Raw genomic sequence first — 23390 nt, 5'->3', positions numbered from 1 at the left:
TAATGAAGCATAACTTCCCCCTCAAAAATAAATACACAGGGCAACACTGTACTCATCACTTACATTTAAAACATCTTTACTATTATCTGTAATAGTATTATTATACTATTATTTATTATTATTATAAACTTATCTTTAATGAAAGATGAACTGTTAAAAAGTTGCCTTTACCAAATATGACTAATATTGTCAGAGAAGTATTGATTTAACAACATGATCGTGATTGCTACTTTAGTGTTCAGTGGTGTACAACTTTTGAGTCTTCTTGAATCTTCAATTTTCTATTGATTATTTTTGGGAAAAACATCACACTAAAGCTAAGTCGGCGGCATGGTTGTTTCAATTTTGATGGCAAGAATGAGTTATGCGAAGCAAAGCAATAAGACTTCACTCAAGATGCCATACAATTGTCAAAGTGAAGACGGATTTCTGCTTTTCTATTTTACTGTTAGTCAACATTATTACACTTATGTGAAAATTAAGAATGTTGTGAGTGCAAGGCCAATCACAGCAAGCTTCAGCTTGACTTTCTGACTCCCTCATTGAAGGCTCAATTTTGATTTTACACAATCTCACTGCTTTTCGTTTACATGAGCATTGCAAAATATTAATTACGGCAATAAAGACGCTTTGATAATGAAAGATTGGCTGCGGAATGGATTAATTCTGTGTACTTTATCATTTCCTACTGTATCAAATGGAAGGCTTTGACCAATAACGGACTGGGCTCGACCGCGTAGCTTCCAATGTCATATCTGGAAAATGGGTAGAATGTGTGTGACTGTGAGCACCTGCGGAGGGGTCTTGCTGGTGTCACAGTAGGTGATGAGCTCATACATGGTCACCCCAAAAGACCAAACATCCGATGCAAGGTAGAACTTACAGTGAGTCAGGCATTCCGGAGCGTACCTGAGCCACACAAATACAGAACAGGGACTCAAATTATTATGACAGAAGAAAAATACAATTCACACTATGTGACACATAAGAACCCCTCCAAATGCTGTAAGCATTGGCACTTATTCCATAGTTCTGAATTTACAAACCTTCTTTAGAGGGGGAAAAAAAAAAAAAAAAAAATAGACTGTAGCAATTTGAAACTTGTGTTTCAATGACATGAGACTTTAAGCCAAGGTTTGGCTAGCATACATTAAGCAACAACATGAACACATGTCCTTAGTAATGTTTTTATGCACTCAAATTCATCCCAGAGGTGTTCCAAAGGGTTGTCAGGATTCTGTGCAGGCCATTCAAGTTCATCCACACCGGACTCTGGCATTCATGTCCTTTTGGACCTTGTTTTTGTCCACTGGTGCACATTCATGTTGGAAAAGGAAGGGGGCAGCCCCAAACTGTTCCCCCAAAATTGGGAGCATGGAATAGGCAATAATCTGTTGGTATGCTGACCAATTCAGCGTTCCAATTCATTAGAACTAAGGGACGAATATTTTGAACGTTTCCAACTTTGCGGGAATGGTTTGGAGATGGCCTCTTCCTATTTGAGCATGAGTGTGACTAAAGTCAAATGTTAGTATATACATGTAAATAGAGTTTGATGTGGATGAATTTACTAACCTGACCTCAACCCTATAGAACAATTTTGGATTAATTAGAGCACAGACGGAGAGCCAGGCCTTCTTGTCCAACATCAATTTGTAAGATCACACTACACTTCTCGCGCTTCTGTAAAAATGATCAGACACTAGCATGAACCCACTCCTAAAACTTGTGGAAAGCCTTTCTGTAAGACCTAAAGCTGTTACAACTGATGTTTGTGGAGCAACATCATATTGAACCCAATAGATTGAGAATGGGCTGTTACTTAAACTCATACCCGAGTCAAGGCAGGTATGCAGTATTTGCATAAAAAAGGTTGTTTTTTTCGCAACTTAGTTGTATGTATATACACACAAGATTTGAACTCATTGTATTATTAATGCCCAAGTGTCATGCCTATAAACATTTCAAAATAAATATTGTAATGAAGAATGCATGTAGCATGATTCACTTCAATGTTTATACGAAAAAATACATATGAGCGGAGATCGCGTCATCCATGCGCAAAGTTGCGGAAGTCTCATTCGACATTCAAGTGGTAGCCATATAGGCTGCATCTTCTGTCTGTGACGTCACACTGAGACATTTGCCATTGAAAACACACTGTAGCACCTACTATGGGAGACGAACATGCCCCTTGACGCGGAAGCTCTTGTCGAAGAAGAGAACATCTTACAACAGAGTGAAGTGACCGGGGCAATATTACCCTATCGTTTCAAGCCATATTTAGATGATATGCGGATCATGGCCAAACTGCATGCGGCCAAACCACCTCCCCTCCGTGGTAACGGAGCCCATGGCAGAGAGCGATGACGATGGCGTGGCCAAACTGCCTTCCCTGCCCAATCCACCTCCACGGTAGTGATAAAAACAACGCTGCCCGCGAGCGACGACGACGCTGCGGCCAAATCAATGACCCACCCCGGCCGACGCCGTGTTGACAAGGCCGGCGGCGATCCACCAGGCCGGCTTGGCCTTGTCGACGAGGCTGGCGGCGATCCACAAGGCCTGCGGAGGCCATCCTTCAACGGCTGCTACAAGGAAGCCTTCCGATGCGCACATCGACACATTTAGCACCCCTGATTTACAGATTACACCCCACCCCAACTATTATTTTGTTTTATTTTTTTTAGTAGCTCTATACACACCTACCTGTCATTTGGAACCCACGAAGCTCTCGTCCCTTGCACCTGTGCAATCCATTTTTCTCGACAAACCGGGTCTTTTTTTTTTTAAAAGTATGAAGGGTAACTCCATCCTCCTGAGTGTTCGAGCAATATCCAGCAATACAATGACCCGGCATTTTAGTTAACTTGAAGTAACAACAAGCTACCTTTCAGCAGGTAAAACTGTTATAAACATATGAGACCGTTCGAGTGCGCTACTGCCCTGTACGTCACTTCCTGCTTCTTGTCGAAAACAAATCCCTCGAGAGGATTTTCATGGTGGGAGTTACAAAAAACCGTATACGTGAAAATCATGTCTTGTGGTGAAAAAAACGGATGGGTCCATACCGCTGCCATTTTTTCATTAATATACATGCATTTCATGACAGTGGACCTTTAAATTCAAGACATTGTTTGTTTGTTGATCATTTGCTTATTACTAAAGCTATAAGGAAAACCTTATTGACTGGTGAGCTAAAATGATCGGGAGGGCATGGGAGGGATTTACCTTCAAAGAACGAATATTCACACACACAAGGCGTATTACATAGAGAAACTTCCAGTCACAGTCACGAGACAACACTTTGTGTTTTTCTTTTCGTATTTACCAGTAAATAGGGCTCTCACTGTCATCCTTGACTGTGTAATAGACTTCATTGTCCTTAATGCTTTTGGTCAGGCCAAAATCTCCAATCTTCACTGTCTGCTCGTTCTCCACCAGTACGTTTCGGGCAGCCAGGTCACGATGGATGTAATTTCGAGATCCCAGGTACTCCATTCCCTAAAAACAGTTGGTGTTGAAATCTCAAAGAGTTCAGACACAAAATTCTCCTAAACTGGATTTACACTGCACCACTGCAAAACTGTGGAGTGAATCCTGCCTGAGGGTGCCTCCACGCAGTTTCTTTCTGTGTTCAAAAATGAGGTGACTAAATTAATTAATCCATTTTTCATACCGGCTGTCGTTATTAGGGTTGTGAGGGAGCTGGAGCCTAACTAACACAGCTACAGTATTTTTGGGCGAAAAAGGGCAGACCCCGGACCAGTCAACGAAACAGTGGGTTTCGAAAGACAGGTTACATTTGCTCTTTACCTGCTGGTACATCACCATCATGATGTTTACGGTCAAACATCCCTGTGGTATTTATTTGGCTATTTGCTTGCAGCTCTTAAAATGGATTGATAGACTGGTTTCATTGCCAAGTTCTTTCCTGACCAAACCAAGTGCCCTGATGGGGAAAAGGAACTACAACTACCATGCAATGGTGCTGTTGTGAAGTTGTGGAAGCAAACCTTGGCCAATTGCAAATTACTTGGGCTTGATATGCCTCTGACCTCTTTGTTTGCTGCAGATTAATTAAATCTACCAGGTCTGTCTCCTCTGCTTCAAGACATCGCTACTATTCACTAAACCTTGTTGAATAAACATTAGATTGGTCAAATTGCACATCATAAAAAGGAGGATTGGCAAAAAAAAGATTGAGCTACGTAAGGCACACTGTTACTTTGTCTGTCAGCTGCTTTTCTACCACTGAGTAAAATGCAAAATAGTTCATCATGACTGAAGAAGCAAGAGACCTAATGGTACCCGTGACCTACTTGGCATATTTGAGTGGAGTAGGTGAGCAGGGTGCTGAGACTGATCTTGCTTTTGTTGCCAGGCAGGTAATCTTTCAAACTGCCCAGAGGAAGAAACTCCATTATCAACTTGGTGGCCCGACCACCTGCTCACACACAAATGAAGATGGAGACACAAAGTTAGAGCACAAAATAGCTTCAAATCTGAGGAGAAAATCTAATTCTGACAGACTTTCTTAAAAGTAGGTGAAATATTCCCCTTAAGTTAACTGCTTGTTGTCAACTCGTCATCAAGGCAAAGCAAGTTTATTTGTATAGCACAATTCCACAACACGGTAATTCAAAGTGCTTTTACAAAGATATCAAAACATAAATACAAGCATAATTTAAGACTAAAACAAAAAAAGAAAAGAACTGATAAAATCATAAATCACGTGTTAAAATATGATTAGGTTCAGGATTGGATCTTTATTAAAATGCAGCTAAAAAAGGGCTGTCTTCAACCTGGATTTAAATACAATAGGTGAAATGTTTCAGCTGATCTGAGACATTCTGTGACTTCGTTCTAGACTTGTGGAGCATAAAAGCTGAATGCATCTTCTCCATGTCTGGTTCTGAAACTGCGAACTGATTAAAAAAATGCATCCAGATGACCTGGGGGGTCTAGAGGGTCCATACTGGGTCAGGACGACCTGATGTATTTTGGTCCTAGACCACTGGGATCTTTATAGATCAGCATCACAACTTTGAAGTCCATCCTCTGATGGACAGGAAGCCAGTGTAAAGACCTTCAAGCTCAGGTCTTCAAATAAAAAGAAACGCAGTATTGTCCGTTGATATACATGCTTACCTTCCTCCAAGCAAATTCCCTTGTACTTGACAATGTTTTCATGGTAGAGGGCCTTCAGTATATTAATTTCACTCGAGAGATTGTTGCCTTTCTCCTGTCCGTTTTCGGGCTTTAAAGACTTCACTGCCACTAATTCACCAGTTCGGTCTCCCCTAGGATCATAGAGACATAGCTCCACCGTTCCAAAGTGTCCCTTTAGAAAGATCGAGTCAAGAAATTAATCATAATACAACAAAATATATCAAAGCCAAACTACGATGGACTGAGTATAGCAATAAAAATAAAAGTATTATAATACATAGCAAAAGAAGTAAGACATCATAGTGCAACAATAAGTGAAAATAAGAAGAGTTCAATAATCAACCTATATTAATGTTACATGAATACATCTCAGACAGTGGTAAAACTGAGCAGCACTGTCTTTGTCAAGGCAAAATGGTTGATTACACAATAGAAATAATCATAATAATGGTTTGCTCATCTGACTCGATCAAAAAGTGTGCAACTAAACTGCCGTTGACATGATAAAACAGCATAAAGTGATCACCTGTCCCAGATCCCTGATATTCTTCAAGAATCTCTTTTCAAACACAGTTGGATCCACTTCAGGTGCAGGCTGTGGTTTGATGGATGGATCTACGAGAGAAAAAGAAGAACAGTCCTGGTTACACTACGGCTGGAATTAACCATGCAGAAAACCTGACAGCTTGACTCTCTTCTGAGTGACATTTCAGCACAAAGTATTTGCATTCCTGCATACATTAAGTGACTGTAAACACAGTGATCTTAGATATATAGGTTTTTAACATTTTTCTTAAAGCATAAGTGGCAATAAATTGGAATTGGGCACTAAGAATTGCAGTGTAAATCCAGCGTTTCCATTTTCCTTTCCAGCCAGCCCTGAACTTCACTGTCTAAATTCAGTGTTAAGAAGGCAGGGTTACTTCTTGTCAGTATGTGACGCCATGTGACTAAGAAAGCGTAACTGGATTGGTTGAGTGTTAGATGGTGATTTTCAGACAGCGAACTGTAGCCAGTTGAAAAGCAGGAGACTGAAAATATTGTTTGAATTTTAAAGGTTGAATTTTTTTCATATGGCGAATTTGTTAACATTGAAAAGTGAAACTGAAATACAGCTATTGGAAATGTGATGACTTTGAAATAACAATGTGAATTCCACAACAAGAAAATTTCAGTGGCATTTTCCATTCAAATCCTGGTGTTATCCAGTATTTACTTCCATAAACTACCACAAGATGCATGTCACTGGATATGGCTGAAATCTTGAGGCTTTTGGTAGAAACACTTTCTTGTAGCCCTTATACAATATAGGCTTACTTTTTTCTTCCAGTTTGTCAATGTCTCTGACAACAGCCCTGAAGAAAGGTCTCTTCTTTGGGTCATAGTTCATGCAGTGGATCATCAGTTCAGCTAACTCTCTGTACTCAGGGGTGGCAAGCTGGCATTCGGTTTCATAAAACCTTTCCTTCTACTCAACACAAAATAAATACGAAAGGATGATAAGGTGAATGAAGACAGTTCTTTTAATCAGTCTGAGACAGAATACAAAAACGAGACAGTGAATTGTGGACTTCTACTCCCCCTACCTCAGTGAGCTTCTTTTCTTTAAGAGGCTCCTCTCCATCATAGCAAATTTCCCATAGGGTTGTGCCAAAGCCCCACTTATCAGCTGCAATACTCAGGGAAGACACATTCTTCACACACTCAGGTGCAATCCAGGGTATACGATGGACACACTCTGAAGAGCAAAAGTAAACAGTCAGGATCATAAGACAAATGAATGACTCACTGTCCTCTCCAGAAATATTTATGTCCAAAGTGATATACAGGGTTCCCACTGTATTTCCGGGGGTTACGGTCTATACACCGCCCCCTGCGAATCTGCAAATAATAGGCACAGTATTAAAACGCCTATGTATGTTATGTAGCGTATTTTTGCAACTATAAGATGCACTTAAACGTCATACATTTTCTCCAAAATGGAATGCATATCATATGTGTGCACCAAGTTGTAACCTCTAAATATTTTTTGTGTGACTACTTCATTAATTTACAACAAAACATTCTGGTTACATAAATAGCATGCATGCAAACTAGTGTATGAGTTAGCATGCATGTATGTGACCACAGAGAGGGGCTTAGGAGGCAGTGAGGAAGAATAGCAAACTTATCCCACCACAGCAAAAAGGAAAAGCATAACTAGAAAATCAGTCAGTGTGTGGGTGAATTTAAGCTTCTCTCTGGTTACAAATGTAAAATTGCATTTGTTCTTCACTGCCTCGTGAACGCTATCATATGCTAGCTTTCATGAATGCTGAAACACAGGCTAGTGTGCATGCTAGCAATATGATGTCCACATTAGGTTATATTTCATTGGAGTAATCAAACAACATTGTTTACAGATTTTGGAACTTGGTGTGCACACAAAGCACACATCACAAGGTGCCCTGTCTATTCACATTACATTAACATCTAAAGCAGGGGGGCTCAATGCGTCGATCGCAATCCACTGGCAGTTTTGGTTGATCGCAACGGCGTGCCACGAGAGGGAGAAAAAAAAAAGAGCTGTTTTTTTTTTTACCTTTAGCTCACCACGCATGTGCAAACAACGACAGTACAGGAAAATATGCGAGTTGGGAAGTTCCCCCTATTTTTAGCCCTCGCTTAAGAAATCTTATCAAACATGAGTATGGATGCTGCAGTAAAGAAGACAAAAATGTATCACTTTCATCCAGAATGGGAGGCGGACAACTTTTTAACGATCTCATTATCGAAATCGGTTTGCCTCATCTGCTAGTGTAGTGAAATGTGTCGCGGCATTTTCAAACGGTTTATGGAAAATACGACACCGATATTCTGCCGAAAAGCAAGCTGAGAATGAGAAAAGTGAACGTACTAAAATCCAAATTGGCCGGACAGCAAAATCTCTGCAACTGTAAAAGAGTACATTACATGGCGCTGTGAAGGGAGGCTCCATAGCTCAGTGACTAGAGCACTGGTTTGGTAAACCAGGGGTTGTGGGTTCGTATCCCACTGGGGCCTCCACTCCCTAAGAAGGGTTGCGTCAGGAAGGGCATCCGGCATAAAAATTGTGCCAAACATATATGTGCGTTCATCTGAGATGACACGCTGTGGCGACCCCGAAAGGGACAAGCCGAAAGAAACATGGCGCTGTGAAGCCATGCCTGCTGTGGAAGGACATCGGAGATTGTGAGTGTTTCTCGCTGCAGTTGGACAAATCCACTGAGGTGAGTGACACAGGCCAGGTGTGCATTTTCATTCATATGGCGCTTAGTGCACATATAGTTAAAAAAAATGTTTATGGTTCATTATGTTGTGTTGTGCAATATTTGCTCATGCGGTTATGCAAGGCACACAAATACATTTACACAAAGAATTCTCAATATACTTTAAAATAAATATGTTTTGCATTTTTATAGTGGGTAGAGCTTTGTGACTTGGTTGTTCTATTTCATTATTGGTCATTGTATATCAAAAAAAAAAAAAGACAGCCACCCCATCGATCGCGAGAGGCTGGCTGCTTGAAAAGTAGATCTTGTGGTAAAAAAGTCTGGGCACCCCTGTTCTTAAGCATTATGGTTATTTTTTCCGAATATACAATATATCAAAGGTTACATACTACGGCTAGTGGTTCATAAGTCAAATTAATGAGTATTAAAAAAAAAGATCCTCATTAAAATAAGTTATTTTAACTTAAAAAGAACTTTTATGTATCTGGATGAAGCTAGAACAGTGTCAGTCATAAGTCAAAACGTGCCTGCGTACTTACTGGTTCAAATTGACGAATTTACTTTTGCTTACATCAGTCTAAACTAGAGAGATAGCAAAAGTGTTTACAAAGCGTTTTGGTTTCATAATTTGTAAGACAAAAACACCTTCTCTGGTGAGCACAGTGATTGGTATTCCTGGGTCACTGAGCTTGATAAAGGGTCCTCCTTGATCAGCGTCTAGGCCATCTCGAGCCAACAAAATGTTCTTCGCACACACAAAGCCATGGACCAATTTTTTGTCCTCCTGCATGTTAAAATGAAAAATTGGTACTGGTATATTTTTGTACGCATACTGTATATTGTGCAAGGACAGAAACATGCTTAAAAGAGGGTTCATGACTATCTCACCAAATAGCTGAGAGCTGAGGCCAGCTGTTTGGCCACCTGGAATTTCCAAACTGTGCTAAGTGGGTTTTGTTGTCTCCTCATGAACAAATCTAGTGGTCCTTGCTCCACAAACTCTTCCACAATTATATCTGACACACAGGGAAAAAAAAAAAACATTTGCTACACAGAACCCTTCCACAACACAAACTTATTATTCCTAGAGCTCAACAGATGCACTTACTCTCCAGATGGCGCACACAAACGCCGTACAGCAGCACAATGTGCTTGTGGGAAACTTGCCGCATCATACTTGCCGTTTCAAAGAAGGCCTACAAACAATAAGACAAATATGATGAAATGGAAAAGTGTACACATTCCTTTTTGTGGATGACATTGTAGGTTTCAGTACGCCCAGTAACTGGAGGGGACCTCATAAGCAGAAGTGTAGAACATTTTGTCCATTTGAATGTGAATCTCACCAGGGATATGTCTCTGTGTACTGAACCGAGGACTTTGAGCACCACCTTAAACTCTTGAAAGGATCCGTAACCCGCATCTGTATCGCTTTTTACCCTCAGCGTTCCAGAGAAGATGTTTGTTCTTGTGCCAAGACCAAGATGCTCCTCCTAATACACAGCAGGAATACCACAACAGTGGGCATGAGCATTCACAAATCGGTTTTCAAATAATTTTTTTTTGCTTCTGATTTTGATACTCGAATGCCCCTGAAAAAAGCCGGAAATAACACAATGCGCGCGCAGCTCGACCAGCTGACCCACGACTGGCTTTGTTAGTGAATTGCAACGCCCCCGGAAAAAGCCAGAATCAACATAATGCAGACGGCTAGACCAGCTGACCCACGACTCGCTTTGTTATTGTATATGACACAGCCTCAGTACGCAGACATGTCCCGGTAGCTACATTTACTGACTGTGTTTTTCTTCCTATTGAGGACTATTAACCCCCAAATCATGGCTCCAAAAAAGTGACACTAGATATGTTCTTTGGGAAAAGAAAAGAACTTCGAGGAGTCGAGTCAACCCCAAGAGATTTGATAGTTGATAGTTTTGCATTGCTTTTTTTCTTGTGAACTTTAATAATGCTCTGTTCCATCAGCATTTCTGCATTTTTATTTTGTTTCAAAGATTTCGTTAACTCGAGTTACGTGGTAATGTTTTTGTAAAAATAAAAAACAATTGTTCTTTGCTTTTTTCCCCCTCATTATTGCTTGTTTAAAGTTATTCTGCACTTTTGTTGTTTAAAAAAAGTTTAAAAGGTCTGCCAAGTCGCTATAGATATGGCAATGCACTCCTAGCCTAGCCTACTCTAAAAAAGTATACTACTAAAGCATACATTTTAAGCAAAAAATAAATATATTTCTTAAATTATTTCATTACATAAAGTATTTAAACTATACATTTATTTCTACTATGCAGTTTATTATCAGGAAAAGCAAGCAAAAGCTCAAAATAATTCTTTAAAAAGCCTATTTTTTAGGCTTGGAACTCATTATTTCCTTTGCATTAATTGTAATGGGAAATATCGATTCAGATTTCGAACAAATCACTTGTCGAACCGCCTTCTGGAACAGATTGTGGTTGAGAATCGAGGTTGTACATTATACCGTAATTCCTAGCCTACAGAGCGTACCTGATTATAAGCCTCACCCAGAACATTTGTAAAGGAAATATCATTTGGTACATACATAGTCCGCAGCCGTGTAAAAGCTACAAGTGCCCACATTGAAACAGATATTGAAACATGAGATATTTACAAAGAAAGACGGTACACAGAGAGTTTAACGCTCGGGCCGCCGCGCTAATGCTAACGCTAGCACCGCCGCGCTGACGCCAACAGGACCGGTTAAAAAAAAAAAAAAAAAAACATACGGGTAAAAATCACTGAGACACAGCAGTAACACGCTACTGCAGTGCTAACAGGGCCAGACGGGTAAAAGTAACTTCCTCGACACATATATTCCACTACGCTCACTCTTCACTTTTCCGCTTGAGTGCCCCCTTGCGGCCGTTACAAAAAATGCACAAATTAGCTGCATCACACCATAAACCGCAGGGTTGAAGGTGTGTGAAAAAAGTCACGGCTTATAGGCCGCAAATTACAGGATATAAATTGAGGATAAATTCATAGGGTGGGCTATAGCAAGTTTTTGCTGGGCTTGAGCCTACCGAAAATACGGCTGGCCAAATCACCGGTTGGGATCATTTAAGCATTCAAATCCTCAGAGTTTGAAGGACTACACCTGTAAATTGTGCAACTCTCAAAACTTTTATGAAGCTGTCATGTCTTAACGCATTACTGTTATATTGGCTTTATCACTATGGCATAAGTGTATTTTAGTGCACCGCCACCATTTGCTCTGTAATGCACAAGTTCAAACACTCATTCAGCTGAAATGAATCAGTTTTATTGATCCACAAAGGCTTTGCGCGGTGTCCTGTGACTGCCTTGTCCAGTCTGATTGATTACTTTAAGTCAAATAACAATAGTTAACTGTATTCTCCAAAAAAGGGCAGGACATAAGTTATTGCTACCCACTAAAAAAGTACTTATCGTGCAGCAGGAGAAACCCTTATTAACCAATCATTATTGTCTAGCGTTATAAATTGAGTTTATAGTATAAATATTCATTGTTTTACTTGAACAATTAATCTGATATTACATTTGGACAAATGAAGTGAAAGTATACCTGCTCAATTTCTTCCTTGTGTATGCGATGAATAATGACCTGGCAGTCCTGCATCGGTGTCTGTGTTATTGCCGCTCTGTCATTCGTGACCACCAACAAATTGGAGATTTCTGCAACGCACATACATGCACATCATTAAGGAGTCTTCACAGTTTGATTTCCTATGAAAAGTATTCAATCTGGTTAAAGAAAAACAAGTATGTACTGCGACATTCTTTTCCTTTTGTATGCTGAATTTCCTACGTAATGAGAGAATTTTTTTCCCAGAAGGCTTTTCGTAACCTGAAGTTTTTGTTAGTAGAGACGTTCGTAAGTAATTGTAACAATTCCCTCCTCTTTGGACGTGTCCAAACCATTGAAGTCTACTCTCTCTAACTTTGTTTCCAAAACATCTAACTTTGGCTGTCCCTCTATTGAGCTCATGTCTATTCCCATCCAGCCTGCTCACTCCTAGAGAGAACCTCAACATCTTCATTTCTGCCACCTCCAGCTCTGCTTCCAGTTGTCACTTCAGTGCCACAGTCTCTAATCCGTAAATCACGGCTGGCGTCACCACTGTTTTATAAACTTTGCAATTCATCCTAAGGCAGAGAATTTTCTGTCACATAACACACCTGACACCTTCCGCCAGCTGTGAATGGTAAATGTAAAACAAAAACATCAACTGCCAGATGTCTGGATTCAGAATCATACTGGCAAAATCACAGGCTGATCCAACTTCTGAGGAAATTACTCAGGACATTTAAAATTAGGTCTGTGTTTTATTCTGTTTTGGGTGTGTGTGTGTGTGTGTGTGCGTGCGTGCATGTGTATGCAAAATTTGATTTGATTATGCTACATCGAACCACCTGATTCTTTTCTGTTTTGTTCCATTGATATAACGACGTAAAAAGATTGTCTATGGAAAGGATTTTTGCAATTCTATTTATTTCATTGGGGAAAACGACTTTACCTGATTTCATTTAAATTAGCTTATAAAATTGGTTGCAAATAACTACTTTTTCATGTGAGAAACTTTTTTTCATAAAATTACTCAATCTTTTTTTGTCTATCTTTTGCTCTGCATCTCTCTGTTGCTCAGTTTCATTTTAACTTCCCTTTAAGTGAGTGCCATTGCAGGAATGGTACATGCGTGGGCGATTGTGAGAAAAAAAAAAAAATCACAATGTAGTATGGGAGGAAGACAAGGCACTGGATGAGCCTTTAACTATTGCGGTATAAAAGCACTTGTCTGTCATTTATGTGATTGCAAGTACATTCTTGATCTGATCTTCAGTTAGTGTTCACATTCTATCAATTACTACACTGCAACCTGAAAGTAAAAAAAAAAAAAATTACTAAGGATGAGAGAGTACCAAAATTAGCCTTATTTCAAGGTATTGTGTAGTTGTGAATACAACCAAATGCAGTCACCCATATTTAAAGCAAAAAAAAAAAAAAAGCTGACATTAAGTCTTTGCCAGTAGTTAACACTACACAGCAGCAAGCTGACACACTGAGAAATCATCTTGTATGTCAGAAATAAAGGTCTCTGCTCACAATTGTGTCTTTGTGTTAGTGATGCCTTATGTGACATGCGTGTGTGTGTGTGTGTGTGTGTGATCCCATACCAATTTTTTTTGTAGTATTGGGGATGTAATATTGGCTCTATGGTGCCTCAGTAAACGAGAAATATTCAAATTGTCTACACACTACTCAGTTCCAGATATTTTCAGGCTTTCTGGCGAGAGGTCTGAAATTACATCAGTGCAATTTCTCAAGCTTATTTACGTTACTAGTTACGATGTCTCCCCGCCTCATGAGCCAGTGCTGTCTACATAAACACATTTGCCAACACAAGTTGGTCTTCTACATGGAGGCAACCTATCAGAGGTCAGGGGGCAGTCTTAGCCAAATATGGACAGAGCAGATACAAAACTGAGTCAAGCAGAAAATACTGTCAGAGGGGCCTTTTCTGGACACTCATAACAAAACCAAGGTATTTCTAAAATGCAATTGACACTTTTATACTGAGTCCACTCAATGGAGGTCTAAATAGCCACAATGTGCGATCGGTGTGTACTCAAGAATGAATAATCTTACTTGTATCAGTCTGATGAAAAGTGGTACTGAACATTCCTACAAATTAGTCACCTGAGATTCAAGCTGCACCCTCAGAAGATGACCGTTTCATCTTCTTCTTTTCCTTTCGGCTTGTCCCGTTAGGGGTCGCCACAGCGTGTCATCTTTTGCCATCTTAGCCTATCTCCTGCATCTTCCTCGCTAACCCCAACTGCCCTCATGTCTTCCCTCACCACATCCATAAACCTTCTCTTTGGTCTTCCTCTCGCTCTTTTGCCTGGCAGCTCCATCCTCAGCATCCTTCTACCAATATACTCACTCTCTCGCCTCTGAACATGTCCAAACCATCGAAGTCTGCTCTCTCGAATCTTGTCTCCAAAACATCCAACTTTGGCTGTCCCTCGAATGAGCTCATTTCTAATCCTATTCAACCTGGTCACTCCGAGCGAGAACCTCAACATCTTCATTTCTGCCACCTCCAGTTCAGATTCCTGTTGTTTCTTCAGTGCCACTGTCTCTAATCCGTACATCATGGCTGGCCTCACCACTGTTTCATACAATACATTTATAATTTTATATGGAATAAAGAATACCCAACAGAATATTTTTCCTCATTATAAATCATAAATTCCATACCTTCATAGACATGGTTCTAGTGGTTTAGGGAGGTGTGAGTTGTTTCAGTTATAAAAAGAATTACTTGTCCAAAAAAGTGGTTATCAGACAAATAATGGACAAATAGTAGATGTTATGATAAATAATAATGTAAATAAAGTGACAATCCAGAGGACTTCCAGGCATTCATGTTTAACACAAAACATGAAAAGCTGACACAATCTATGACGTGCAAACTCTCTTTCAGTGAAGTAAACAAATCTTTTAGTTTGGCTCCGGAAACCCACATTTACAACTCTTCCTCTCTGACACCGATGTGTCTGGTGTATATGCACACATGTGAAATATGAATAATTGCATATGCACTAGTTCTGGCCCTATTTTTTTGCATTATGTACTTTCCCATGTGTATATTTTCCATCTAAAAGTTAATCACCATTATGTATATTGGCTGAGACCTGAGAAATCTGTGCTATGTTCGGAGAACAATGTTGCGCATTGAAGGCCAACAAACAGCTATGGAGTCATGGCACCGAGGGGCTTCGAACCCTGAACGACTCGTTCAAGTATTGACACCTCAGTGTGAGAGACCTGGATGAATGCCTTTGGAAAATGTCCTCAAATTTGGTATCAAATCCTGTTTTTCCAGCAATTTTGACCTTGTGTGGATGTTGTCGGATTCCTTGTCTGCGTGCTCTCATTGTGAAACTTATTAACACTGCTACGTCACCCACGAAAAAACAGGTGGCAGAGAATATGGTGAAGAATGACTGTGACGACAATAATGATTGTCTATTCTCCGTGTGCGTGTATTCATTTTCATAAAAATGTATTCGTTAGGAGAAGTTGCAAGATGGTATAAGAATTTGTGCAATCACATCATAAACAGGGGGGAAATGTTAGTTATCGTTAATATATTTATTATGGACTTGCAACAAAGCCAAAGTATCATCCTTGCTTCGAAGAGTCTTGTTCAAAGGACGAGCTCCTACACACAGATGCAACAGTATCTTCCTAGAAGTGGCCAAGGACTACTCCATCATAACCAAAGAATGTGCCACATCATCACCAAAACTGTACCTTTGTTCATTTCATCTGCTCAACCCTCCAATTGACCTCGTGTGTTTTCTAATTTAAAAAAAAAAAAAAAAAAAAAAAAAAAAAAAAAAAAAAGTGTAAGTGAGAGGCTGGTTCAGAACGTGTTTGGAGACTGTAACTGGCCTGTCTCTCATGTGCTCCTGATCAGAAGAAAGACGACTTCTTGTCAGTTATTTGTGCAACTATTCCAGCAAGTTAGGTGATAAACCTAACAAAAGGCTACACCACAGCCGTGATCCTAGTGAGGATCAGCGGTACGGAAGAAGAATTAATAAATCACAAAATGAAACATCAACAAGGAATCATATAACATTGTTAAACATGTTTTTTTAATCTAGGTGGGCAACCTGACAATTTCAAGAGATAAGTAAAATGGTTATTTCTAAATAGTGTGTCTACTTTGAGCAGATTTTGAAAGTCTTACCTCGAGGTTGAGGAGGGCAGCAGCGCAGTAGGCGGAAGTGGAGATTGTCAGAGCGAAGACTCTGGCCCTGCAGGTGCTCCAATAGCGCTCTCAGAGTCGGCCTTGCAGTTTCTGTGCCATAAAGGCAGAACTCCTCCGGAGTCACTTCAATCTGGAAGTTTTTATACTGGCGCACAGGGCGCGATTCCTTCAAGTCAAGCTAAATGGAGTAGAGTAAGTAAAATAGTGAGACTATAATAAAAAACCAATGGCTACTCTCGAGCATTTTCCCGCTGTAACATTTAAGATGTCTTGCGATAAACCAGGATTTAATTCAGTGAGACAGTCTGCAAGGTAGGCTGGGGTGTGTAAGAGTTTGGTTTGTTGGAGAGTTAGAGATGGGTGTCATCTAAGTAGCAATGATAACAGGTGTTTTATCTGAGACCTACAGCAAACTAATGAAAACTATGAGAAAACATGGAATGATGCCCCATACCTCATTGCACACCACAGTGATGATGATGTACTGGTAGTCAGTGCAGCTCCAGCGTAGAATGTACATACCCTCCTCATTACCCTCCTGACGCAATTTTTGGATAGCATACTCCGTACTGGTGTAGGGAACAAACAGTGTTCAATCAATTAAAAGTAAGACAAATGTAATGGGAGGAGGTATGACACAAAAAAATAATAAATGATTGTGTAAATGACCAAAAAAAAAAAAAAAAAAAAAAAGAATAAATCAACTGTCAGCCAATACAAAAGTCCAACAGTGGCACAACATATTCAATGCTCTTAACTGGTCAAACAGCCATCAGAATCAGATTCATTTCCAATGGGTCAGAAATTTGGTCGGGGGAGACAATTAGCTTTTGGAGTTGACGTTATTTCCAAAATGCTTAAGGCCTGAATTACCAAAATTCTATATGTAATAAATGTTAGTGGTGATGCCTTATTAAGTCAGATAGTCATACTAAGGTTTACTTGTTGTTTAGTAATTTATACATTACTGTGGCAGACCCTAATGTTTAGCTTTAACACTGCATAGGATTTTGCAGAAGTAGTTTCCACTCCACATGACAAATGACCAGACAGTCAGCTAGACAGGTTATGTGCCCAGATAACACAAGATAATAATAAGATAGTTAAGACACACAAATAAAGCTGTAGAGTGGGAATAACCACACATAAGATCGAATAAGAACGTTAATACAACTATTGATGGATTTTGGGGACTAACGTCACCTCGCTTGCCCTAACACATTCTCTGTTGCTTTCCCATTACAACGAGTACCAATCCAAAGTGGGGATGGATTGGCTCGAGCTCAAGAAAAAGGTGATGTGTTCATTTCTTGTCACACCTTCCATGCCGCTGGATTTCATTTTCTGACAATATGGAAAAAAATCCCCACACCTCCTCAGTTGACCACAGAAAAGCTGATTTAGGCCTGCTGCACACTGCGCAGTTTGGTCAAACCTAACTGGACCGGCCATTCACCTAAAATTGCTGACACAATCCCGCATATGATGGATTCACAAGTGAATGCCCGGTGAGCTTGTATAGGCGTTTCATGATGTGTATGCAGTAGCTTGTATTTTATCCCATCACCTACATACCTTAAAACAGAGGTAAATAGTTAAGGAAGAAGGAGGTTGCTAAAGAGAGAAGGTTTTGCTGAGAATAAAAGCAAGCGTGTTGATATTGGAAAGAATGCTCACTGGCTCCCTTCATTTGAAAATACCCAGCATATATGTATGTATGTATATTCGCGTACACACTGGCCAAAAGCTTTGCTTTTTCATCAGCAAGTACAGTACACATTACAAATAGAGTTAAGTATAGTTGTAAAACACAATATTTGACGTTTTATATACTATTTATTCATTTTTATTGATGCCCTTCACTAAACCCAAAATGTATTTTCCCCGTGAGGTAACACTTAATCTGCAGCGACATTAAATCGGTTTTGGTGGCGTCACTCGGTGTGCGGAAGCCTTTAAACACATTTTTAAAGAAATGCCCATATCTGTTAGACAATCAGATGACAGTTATGTCATGGCCCATGAATTAAATTAAACAAAATCTGTCTATTTTGTAGTTGCTGGCTTTCCCACGATTATAAGAATGATGTCGAATTCTTTCTTGTAAGTCTGCAATGTCTTTGCCTCTTCCCATTCCATCACCTTAAACTTAATTTGGGTTTTTCCGTGCTCTGACAAATTTGGAACGGAAAAAACAATCAGCTACAACTAATACTAAAGCACAAAACCCTCTTTTAAATACGGCCGTCTCAACTTCTTTTACACCTGTTGCCGACAGTGTGGCGCAATCTGTTAGAATGAGAAAGTGCACCTACTGTTTAAGGTCTGAGTAAAAGGTAATCTTAGTAGATCACATGCAACAAGCCCACCAAGAGCACACATAATCTGTTAGGGCTGAACACACAATTTAGTGCCCCAATAAGGAAAGGCTGTTGGAATAGTGCCAAACATTCAGTGAGCAGTGAAATCATAGTTCTCGTTATTTAAAGAAAATCATGAGAACTACATTACTTGTGTTCAATCACAGGCTGTCAACTCATGCAATTTGATGGCATTTAAAAACAACCCTTGCTACTGCAAACCCATCTTAAGACTGCAAAAATTGCAGTGTGGCTGAATTGAGCCAACTATTACAAACTGTCAAATGCTGTACAAAGAACAACAACAACAAAAAAAACTGCACCAATGAAACTGTAAGAACAAACCAAATAGGGCCATGGCAGCCATTCTTGATGTTGTGCACCACTGAAGAAGGAGCCACCTCCTTGCACAGGTAGTGGTGGGCATCCACTGTTAGTCTGAAGTATCCATCCACAAGGGCTGTAAAGGATAGAGCCTCAGTCCAAGATGCCATACGTAGCTCCTGATTAAACAGAGTGGGTGAACATCACTATTGTTCTTGTTTATTAGAGTTCACACAAGCAAGAGAATTCCAAACAATTCTGATGGTTTAATGTTAAGTGAATATAAACGGAAATAAGAGACAGATCTTTGCAAAGTAACATGCTGTATAAGCTATCAAAGTCCCTAACAAACCCAGTTTTGTTGCATAATAGCTAGGGATTGATGGCTTTATAAAGGAATACTTAGTAAAAACTTTGCTGCTAAAACCTCTGTTGCAGAGCAGGAGCAGCACTATTCTTTAAGTGTGCTTGAGGAGAGTATTTAGATGCGGTGTTTGACATGGACAATATCTTGACATGAATGGTTTCAAGGCTATTACAGTAAAAGAAAAAAAGCAAAATAAACTGAAATTGAAAAAACTTTCATAAATGAAATGAGATAAAAAAAGAGAATTTTAAAAAATTAATGAAATCTTATGTTTGCAAAACAAACATTTGTTTTCATCTTTGGAAATTATTTTCATATGAGCTTTCGGCATTCATTTTAACTTAACTTGTGTCAGATAAATAAATGGAAGGAAGCTTGAACAGTCCTTTGGGAATTGGAGATCACCTACTGGGCATCACTTAGAAGTGACGCCATTGGGCAGTGCCATTGTATTGATAGCTCACCAAACAAATTTAAGCTACTAAGCTAACTTTTCCATCCAAACGTTTTTTGTGGCCCCATGATGCTAATGGAAATGCCCAAGACAGCTACCAACTGGCTAGCACTTTCACAAAACCTACATGTCAGTCTTCTGTGGAGAATTCAGACAAATGAACAACTGCAGACCATCTAAAAATGGCTCTATATCGTGTCACAAAATGCATATGTGAAAGTAGACAAGTTTTGTTTTACCAACACAGCAGATGATTGAACTATGGCAACAACAGGCCAAAAGCAGGAATACTTGAGAGGTTTTGTTACAATGGTCATGAACACAAAAACAAAACGTTATGTACTTTCATAGGAAATAGAGCAGATAAAAAAAAGGTTACATTCTACCTACAGAGCTGTGAAAAGCATTGGCCCCCTTCTCAAATTCTTGTTTGCAGTTTTCCAACTTCAACGTTTAAGCTCACCAAACAATTGTATATATCAGCGAAATATAACCCATATGAACTTGCTGTATTTTTAATGATTTTATCTAAGAAGGGGAAAATATATTATTCAGTTACCTAAGCCTGTGTGAAAGAATTATTGCCCCCGAAGCCTGATAACTGGTTGGGCTGTCTTCATCAGCAACAAATGAAATCAAGGGTCGCCATGGGTCTTCCACATTTCTTTTGAGATATTTTGGCCCATTCTTCCTGAGTTTTTGTTTTTTGTTCGTTTTAATTTTGAAAAAAATTGAGGGTTTCCTTAGCATGAAAGGGCTTTTTTAAGGTCATGCCATTGTATTTCAACTGGATTCCATTCAGGACTTTTGACGAACCCACTCCAAAGCATTCATTTTATTTTCTTCAGCCATTCAGAAGTTGACTTGCTGCTGTGTTTTGGATTGTCATCCTACTACAGAAACCAAGCACATTTCAACTCGAGGTCAATCTGATGGCTGAACACTGGGCTTCATGATTTTCTGTTAAAGAACAGAATTCACGGTTCCATCAATCACAGCAAATTGTCCAGGACCTGAAGGAACTAAGCAGCCCAAGACTACCACCATGTTTGACTGTTCATATGATGTTCTTTTTCTGAAATGGGTTGCTACCTTCCAAAAATGTTCATCTCAATAGTCCATTTCTGATTTTGCAGATTTTTTTTTTCTTCTCAGCAACAGTAAGGTGAGCCTTTATATTTATTTGGGTCAGCAGTCTTTTTCACCTTGGAAACACTGCCATTGGTGTCATTTTTTCCCAGTTTGTTCCTCATTTGTTCTGTCATGCACACTGACTTTTCCTGAGCAAAGGAAGTTTGCAGTTCTCAGAAGTTCTCAGCAGTTCTCCTTTATGGCCTCCTGAATGATTCATTGCTGTTCTCATGAGGGAATCTTTGTAGAGCAGTCACTGCAGGGTAGGCTCAACACCATTCCATGTTTTCTCCATGAGAGGACAACGGCTCTCTCTATAAACCATTGGAATCCTAAACCTTGACCAAAACCATTCCAGAGTGATGGATGTCAATTACTTTTTTCGTGATTGTTGTGCGCTTTCTTTGGAACTGTCATTTTGTTGCCTCCTCTTTAAGATCTTTTGATTTTGACTTTATTTTCTCGGGACGGATTAAGATTAAGTGATTTCTTGATTGAACAGGTCTGGAGGTAATCAGGCTTGGGTGTGATCAGTGAAAATGAACCCAAAACTGTGATTAGCCACCATTCATTCATTGATTTAGCAGGGCGGGAATTACTTTTTCACACAAGGGTGGATAACTCAATATTTTTCCCATAATAAATTAAATCGCTATTTAAAAACATAATTGTAAGTTCACCTTTAAGTTCACGTGGGGACTGAAAAGCAGATTTTCTTGCAATTGGCAGATTTGAGTTTAAACCCTGACTCAATCAGTGTGCTGGTGTGGTGTGTATCTCACCATTTTCTTGTGATCCTGTCTGTGAATTGTGACTGTGGCCTCTTTAATGGCAACGTGCATGATCTCGTGGAAGTCGCAGAATCTCTTCCAGCCATCATCAGCTTCCTTTTTTCTCTGATTTCCATTTATCCTGTTCTTCTTTGAACGGCCTTTCTCTTTAGAAATCACCAGGATCTATTTTGAAGTAACAAACATTTTATGCTGTTATTTAATCGACTAATGATGCTTTGATATACAATGCAATTTTCACCAGAATTCCCAAGTTCATTAACATAAAATGAAACGCAATCAGAATAATGCAAACACAACCTTATTACGATAATATATGAAGCTGAGTTTGAGATGACATCCACCTTGGCAGGTAGCAGTTACTCCCACTAGCCACTTTGCCATGTTGAATCATATTCCCTTTTTTGTACTGTGCAGCGTGTGTAGATTCTGCTGCTCTTGTCCTCTGTCTCATTCACTATGCCCATACGCACACACCTACACTACAAAAGTTATCCACTACAAGCACAGGATTTGGTCACACCGTTTTTTTTTTCCCCCCCGGTACAGCATGACCATAGCACGCCATACATACATACATACATACATACATACATAAATAAACATTAAGTGACTCAAGTTATATTAAAAAATAATATATATATATATATATATATATATATATATATATTACGATGAACAAAAACTATTTATTTTTAAAAAAGGACAACACAAAACAAATGCTTTACTTTTGATAGTGTGACTCAGAGTGGCCAGCACCATATAAAAGGACCGCTTACAATTATTTGTAGTATTTTGCAATGTAGTTATTAGCTAAATAAGCCAAATTACATGTTTAAAATCATAGCCCCAAACAGAAAGTGCACTCATCATGACTACTGAAATGATTGGACTTTACTGCAATGATAGTTAGTTTTTTGATACAATCATCTTTGAAGGAGTATGGGCTTTCTAGACATCTTTATAATATAAATGTTTTTTTTTTTTTTAATCAGATTAGGATACATTAGGTTTGACGGACAGACAAAGATGGTTCTGTTAGCTAATCTCTGCATGTGACAATCTGTTATAACTAGTTAAATAAAAATGAGAGACAAACTAAAGGCCATTTTTGAAGTTGGTGTAAACCAGCAACAACAAGTATCCACATGCGCAGACTGGCAATTTTGAGACATTTATAGATGACATCACTTGAGGAAACAACTTCTGGATTTATTCCTGTGAAAAATGTTGCAACTTTGTTAATGTGTGTAAAGAGAAACTCTGTGTGACTTGTTGCTGGAGGAGTTTACTGGCTTATTAGAGTTTAAAAGGCAGGTGTGGGCTAGCTGGCTTGCTTACCAGCAGTGCTGATGCATTAAATGCCTTAAAACATCATCTATATTTTGAAAGCAAAAACCTCTCTTTCCAGGCTTACAATGACATTACAATTCACCTGGCCTCGGCTGTGTTGTTCAACTTGAGTCAAGTTCAAGGAACAAACAAGAATATCAGTGGATGAATGTTGCGTTCCCTTACTATAGGACACAATATTACAGCGTGAAACCTATAAAAACAAACTATGTGGGGTGTCCATAAATGAACATTAATACGGCAACAAATCGTTTTATGAAATGTCAAACCCCATTAGAGCATCCCACTTCACTACATACTGGTATACAGCATTTAACAGGGCATATAAATTGACAAGTTAATGTCCTCATTATAACATTTAAATTATAATTTGATTCAGTGCACATTTTGAAAG

At 39.3% G+C, this 23390-nt stretch overlaps 1 protein-coding gene across 4 annotated transcripts in view; it reads right to left on the bottom strand.

Moving 5' to 3' along the window:
* Positions 1–23390, bottom strand: part of jak1 (Janus kinase 1) — a 57270-nt gene that overhangs the window by 4559 nt on the left and 29321 nt on the right. For all 4 annotated transcript variants that reach the window (XR_009795676.1, XM_061824491.1, XM_061824490.1 and 1 more), the window contains 16 exons: positions 21635–21808; positions 18922–19079; positions 16671–16785; positions 16196–16394; positions 11998–12107; positions 9770–9916; positions 9532–9619; positions 9312–9439; positions 9069–9207; positions 6759–6910; positions 6490–6640; positions 5699–5787; positions 5152–5344; positions 4323–4447; positions 3332–3504; positions 792–909 (listed from right to left, as the gene is read on the bottom strand). Coding sequence is in view for 3 of the 4 variants with exons in the window: in XM_061824491.1 (XP_061680475.1) it covers positions 792–909; positions 3332–3504; positions 4323–4447; positions 5152–5344; positions 5699–5787; positions 6490–6640; positions 6759–6910; positions 9069–9207; positions 9312–9439; positions 9532–9619; positions 9770–9916; positions 11998–12107; positions 16196–16394; positions 16671–16785; positions 18922–19079; positions 21635–21808 (2259 nt within the window). In the remaining variant the exon portion in view is untranslated. The remainder of the gene's footprint in view (positions 1–791; positions 910–3331; positions 3505–4322; positions 4448–5151; positions 5345–5698; positions 5788–6489; positions 6641–6758; positions 6911–9068; positions 9208–9311; positions 9440–9531; positions 9620–9769; positions 9917–11997; positions 12108–16195; positions 16395–16670; positions 16786–18921; positions 19080–21634; positions 21809–23390) is intronic.

Source organism: Syngnathoides biaculeatus, chromosome 7, assembly GCF_019802595.1.
Source record: "Syngnathoides biaculeatus isolate LvHL_M chromosome 7, ASM1980259v1, whole genome shotgun sequence".
In the NCBI taxonomy this organism is placed as follows: domain Eukaryota; kingdom Metazoa; phylum Chordata; class Actinopteri; order Syngnathiformes; family Syngnathidae; genus Syngnathoides; species Syngnathoides biaculeatus.
This window is presented reverse-complemented; position numbering and strand designations above follow the sequence as displayed.